This window comes from Capsella rubella, unplaced genomic scaffold (assembly GCF_000375325.1).
Source record: "Capsella rubella cultivar Monte Gargano unplaced genomic scaffold, Caprub1_0 scaffold_5, whole genome shotgun sequence".
NCBI lineage: Eukaryota > Viridiplantae > Streptophyta > Magnoliopsida > Brassicales > Brassicaceae > Capsella > Capsella rubella.
In genome coordinates this window covers 3,773,804-3,779,537 of record NW_006238919.1, presented here as the reverse complement: position 1 = coordinate 3,779,537, position 5,734 = coordinate 3,773,804, and the positions used below count along the sequence as shown (strand labels likewise).

Here is a 5,734-nt window from a genome sequence, read left to right as displayed (position 1 = left end):
TCACATTCATGTTCATTCTTTTCTTCAAAAATGGTCACCAATTATAGATGCAAAGGTTTTCGTAGAAAATTCTCTACCATTTTCCTAAGATATTTTTTCATAAAAGGGTCGTAGCTAAGTAATAGGAAAGATTTCCTATCAACGTTTTCGTAAACCAAGAAATATAGCAAGATTATATAATGTTTTCATGTAGTCACAGTATGTATCCATTGCCTCGTCTTTATTGTGTTAAACACCATTCTGTTTGTTATGATGATGTAAAGGACTAGTTTATGTAATCATAATTATTTATAATGCATTTTTTTGGTTAATTAAACTAAAATTGAGGTATATAAAGCAAAATATGATATCTTCATATTATATTGTTTGTGGAAAACTATCATAATATGAAGTAAGAAACTTTGTTACATATATTATTGGGTAATATATATGTTTTTGTTCCAACTATATCTCATCAAATTATCTCGCCATTATATTCTGTAAAATCTTATTCTTTAGAGGTTTTCCGGTTATAAATATTAAGTTGGGAACCAAAAATATAAAAATACAAAAATGACAACAGATTATGAAGAAATCAGTAGTGATCCATTCGATCCAAAATGTGTCCTTGCGAAACGTTTCTTAGAGAGGATCAAGAGGGAATAGTACGTATTATCTTATCAACAATCATATTCAGATGATAGGTCTTCAACCTCTCTCTCTCTCCCTTTCTCTCTCTCTCTCTATAAATATATATATATATATATATATATATATATTTATTTATTGATCTTTGGTTAATTTCATATAGTTTAAGTTGAGAATTTAAATTTTTAATGAGTTTAGATTGATATTTGCTAGGAATATAATTTGGATATAAAAACGCCGCCAGCAAATAGCTAGTCTGGGTTGATTTTAGTGATTTCCCCTTCATCACTCAGTCACTTAATTTTCTATCGGTGTTGTTTGTTAAAAAAGGGATTTGACGTTGATTTCTCAAAGTTCTACCCTAAAATTCTTGATGAAAGCAACTTAGACCACTATTACCAGTGGTTTCTTAGCATAAATTAAAGTGAATATTATGATTTTGTGATTGAAATTAAATGATAAATGATGTATCATGTTAAGAAACGTCTTTTAAATAAGAGACAAAACATGTGCTAAGAGACGACCTGAATAATAATAGTCAATAGCACGTTGCACGTTACAACTCATGTTACCGTTGTAGTTCATTTGTGGAGAATCATCTTCACTATAAGATACAGCAAAATTATGTGAATTTACTCTTAAAACAGTGTATCTCATGTACTACTAAGTAATTACTTATGGTATTAAACATATTAAAGCATCGTCTCTTTACATCTGAAGCATGGCGAGCAGATTGTTATGTAATGGATCAGAGACATGGTCAAATGCTTTTAAGTCATTCTCTCATTTGTTCTTACAAATTCTTTAAGTCATTCTCTGTAACTTTCTCTTTCAGTCCAAAATAATTACTTGTTCTCCTCTCCATCATTCGCTTTTGTTCTTACAAACTCAATACCAAAAAAAACCAAACTTTTTCTATATGTCATTCTCTTTTGTTCTTACAAACTCAATACAAAAAAAAGCACTCTTTTGTTCTTACAAACTCAATACAAAAAAAAACAAACCAAATTTGTATGTCATTCATATTTCTTTTGATGTGTCATATGGGGATGAATTGATGCTTTTAACACATTGTTTGTGTCTGTTATACCAAGAATATGAACAGATTAATAATTATTTGAGGTTAATGTGTTACCAAGAACTTGACTTCGTGATCGAGATATGCATCAACAATTGAAGAAGGATTTGGTTGAGTATATATATGGACAAAATTTTCTCGAATCAAGTTTAAAACTATTATATTTTATGTTCTTTATGTTATAAATTGTATCTTATGTATGTTTTAAAATTTTAAATTTAAAATAATTATAAAGTTTTCAAAAATTACAAATTTTAATTTAATTTAATTTTTAAATACATAATTTTTTTTTTCTAAGAACCCCAAATTAAGAACATACCAATAAAGACATCTCAAAACTAAAAACTAAAATACAAATCTTAACTCTTACTTTTTCATATTTAATAATAAACTAATACTAAGATTTAAATTTAAGAGCTTATGGATAATGTTGCTCTTAGCTCCAAAACCAAGAACTGATAGATAGTATGGGCTAATGAAGCCATTGAGCGTTACAACAAAAGAGAGTTGAGGTGACAAAACTCTATTTAGTTTGGAAACAATGTCAAGGATCCTTGTAATGAATACCAATTGTACTGAGGTGATAATGAGGTCATAACCATATTAAATCGCCTATCTCTGGAGCAACCTGGTGAAGGTGCGCGGATGCAGTGAAGACCAATCATTTTCATGTATCTATAAGAAAACCTGTATTTTGGGACTAAACTTTGTGACGCTTATTTTAGTCGCAAATATGAGCGACCATTTTGCAACTTAACTAAGACACTTTACCGACTACATAAATAATCAAGGCAAAATCGTTGCCAACTTGCGACGACATGAATTAGTCGGTAACACGTCTCTTATGTACGACGCTTAACCGACGATGGTGTAACCAATCTATATGGTCGCAAAATAATAGCAATTTCAGACTACTTAGTAACTAAACTTATAGTAAGAACGAAAAGTAGCAAATTCATGTCCATTTTTTAGCGACCATCTGTTACAGTCGTTAAGTAGTCACACAGATCTCAATCTAATCGAAGAAGAGCCTCATTACGGAATTAACATCGAGAAGCTAGGGCCCAAGTAGTGAATCTAATTAAGTTTATTTTTCAAAAACACAATAAAATTTTCTTCTGATTATTAACAGTTCAACAGGACCCCCCTCGAATCAGACAAAGAAGGAAGAGTTGGGCACCTCTCCTTTTAGTCGAGTCATTTATACCTCTCGGGAGTAGGGGCTTTGTTCTGGGGGGGCCGACTTGCGCTGCTTTAGAAGGGAGAGAATTTCATAAAGTCACTCTCTCTATCTATCCTTAGAAGTAGGCGATAGAAAGTCTATGATCGAAGTAGGTGTTTGCGATCATTTTATGATGTTAGTCGGTGTCGCAAATGACATGTTCTCATGTATATATCCAGCCGATTTGAGAAACCAGTTCCAAAGATATGGGAACTGCGTGTTCTATTGGTTGCTTTGGGGTACTAGGCAAAGACATTTTTTGGGAAAGATAGTTTCATGTCTATTATAGTACACGAACAATATTTATTAAATCAATGTTGTACGATATGATTACCAAACATACCTGGTTTATGTTAATATGTGTACATATATTAGTATAAGAATTAAGACATTCATATCTTGAATGTTATATCACAATACGTAAACTTATAGAATTGGCTATTACATAACTGGAATGACCCGGCAAAAACAACTAATCACGTATGATCTTGCCTCGTGGTTCAAATAAGTTTGATACATTTTTTAAGGAAAAAACATCTTAACAAGCACAAAATTTATAATTTTAATTCGATATAGACTGATACTGGTGCATCTCTATTATAATTTTTAAATTCCATCACAAAATTTATTAAAAATTCCTTACCAACCAAAAACCACATGCTACCAGCTGGTATGAACCTGGAGTACTTAAAATAATATTTTATTCCAGTTGTTTTTGTAAATTAATAAAGTTTAATTTTGCAGAAAACATAGATCTGTCGTGATATATTAAAAATATAAAGGCATATGACCAATTTATATTATTAAACGTCTATTTATTTTGTAACCAATGCAAAAGACACAAATCTTGTTTATATCCAATATAGAGAGAGCAACCAAGATTTTGCCTACTCTTCCTCAATGGCGTTAAAGGTAACCAAGATCTCCCGAGTCAACCCAACAAGAAACTCTTCTCATGACTCAAACAACTCACTGGTTTACCCACTCACGTTCTTCGACTTACGGTGGTTAAAGTTTCATCCAACCGAAAGAGTCATCTTCTACAAACTCAATACAAACTCATCTCCCGAGTCATTCCACTCTATGATCCTCCCCAAGCTTGAGCACTCTCTTTCTATCGTCCTTGGCCACTACCTCCCGCTCGCAGGCCGCCTCACGTGGGATCCAAAAGATCCTAAGCCTTATATAGTCGTCTCTACGCAAGATTCTGTCTCATTGACAGTTGTGGAGAGCGACGCTGATTTTTCCCGTATCTCGGGGAAAGGGCTACGGCCTGAGACCGAGATACGCGCCTTGGTGCCCGAATCTTCGGTTTTTTGTGAGTCCCCCTCTCTTCTTTCATTGCAAGTCACGTTTTTTCCGAACCAAGGGTTTTGTATTGGTGTATCAGCTCATCATTCTATTATGGACGGCAAAACAATGGTTAGGTTTATTAAATCATGGGCTCACATATGTAAACATGGTTCCATGGATTTGCCAAATGATTTAACTCCATTTTTAGATCGTTCGGTTATAAATGTGCCCTCAAGTCTCGATGCAAAAATCTTGGAACTTTTGTCATACTTTTCAAAAGAGAAAGATAACTTCAAATCATTGAAGTTGGTTCCTATCGAGGAGATAAGCCCGGACTACGTCCGGGTCACGCTGGAGTTGAATCGAGAGAATATAGAGAAGCTTAGGGAGCGAGCCAAGAGGGAGTCAGCTCGCTCCCATCTTGAGCTTCACTTATCAACGTTCGTTATAGCCAACGCTTATATGTGGACATGCTTGGTGAAGACGCGTGGGGGAGATGTGAATAGACCAGTGCGTTTCATGTATGTTGCTGATTTCAGAAACCGGTTTGATCCACCGGTTCCTGATACGTATTTCGGGAACTGCGTGTTCCCGATCGGTTGCTTTGGTTACAAGGCGGATGTATTTTTGGGAGAAGATGGATATGTAACCGCGGTCGAAATTTTAAGTGATTCGATTAGAAGTATTGGTTCACAAGAAATGGAAACAATTTGTGACTTGTACATTGATGGAACAAAGAGTGTGAAACCGGGTACACAAACAAGCTCCATTGCTGGTTCGAACAGGTTTGGTCTCTACGGGTCAGATTTCGGGTGGGGAAAACCTTGTAACAGTGAGATTGTGTCCATAAACCGTAACGAGGCAATTTCTATGTCGGAGAGGACGGGTGAGTCCGGTGGTGTGGAGACCGGTTTGTGTTTGAAGAAATGTGAGATGGATATATTTCTTTCTCTATTTCAAACTGGTTTAGAAATTGTGAAAAACTGAGTTTTAAAAATTTACGAGATTTGTTTCTTTTTATGGAAATGTTTTGTGGATGCTATAACGATTGAAGTCTCTAACGTTTCTTTACTATATAACCGATCGGTAATCATGAACCTGGACTGGTATAGCATTTACACATTGAGGTCTTGGTTTGTTCCTATGTTACTTAAACTTTTATAAACATCAAGATATGTGTTTTAGATTACAATTAAAACTAACCCAACTAGGTACGTTTTGTGCAAAACAAGACTGCTAAAATAATTAACCTAAGAAGTACTCTATAAAGAAATACATATTTTAATGTGCTGATGACAATTAGTGATGACAATTAATTGGGTGAAACAATTAAGATAATCAGTAGTGACTACTACAGCCAACCAACCATATAGAGTAAGTGTCTGTTTTATCATTGTTTATTTGGATTTCTTGTTTTGGGTTGTTAGTTGTGACAATAGGGTCAAAATTTTATGTATTCCTTTACTCATGGTTTCTTTTTGGTCATGATTCAGTATATTCCCAAGAATTTTGTA

At 34.0% G+C, this 5,734-nt stretch overlaps 1 protein-coding gene across 1 annotated transcript; it reads left to right on the top strand.

Annotated features, from left to right (window-relative positions):
* Positions 1-3,827: 3,827 nt before the first annotated feature.
* Positions 3,828-5,268, top strand: LOC17885042 (BAHD acyltransferase At3g29680). The gene has a single exon (XM_023783236.1). The coding sequence runs from the start codon at positions 3,828-3,830 to the stop codon at positions 5,205-5,207; it is 1,380 nt and encodes a 459-aa protein (XP_023639004.1). The 3' UTR covers positions 5,208-5,268.
* The last annotated feature ends 466 nt before the right edge of the window (positions 5,269-5,734 follow it).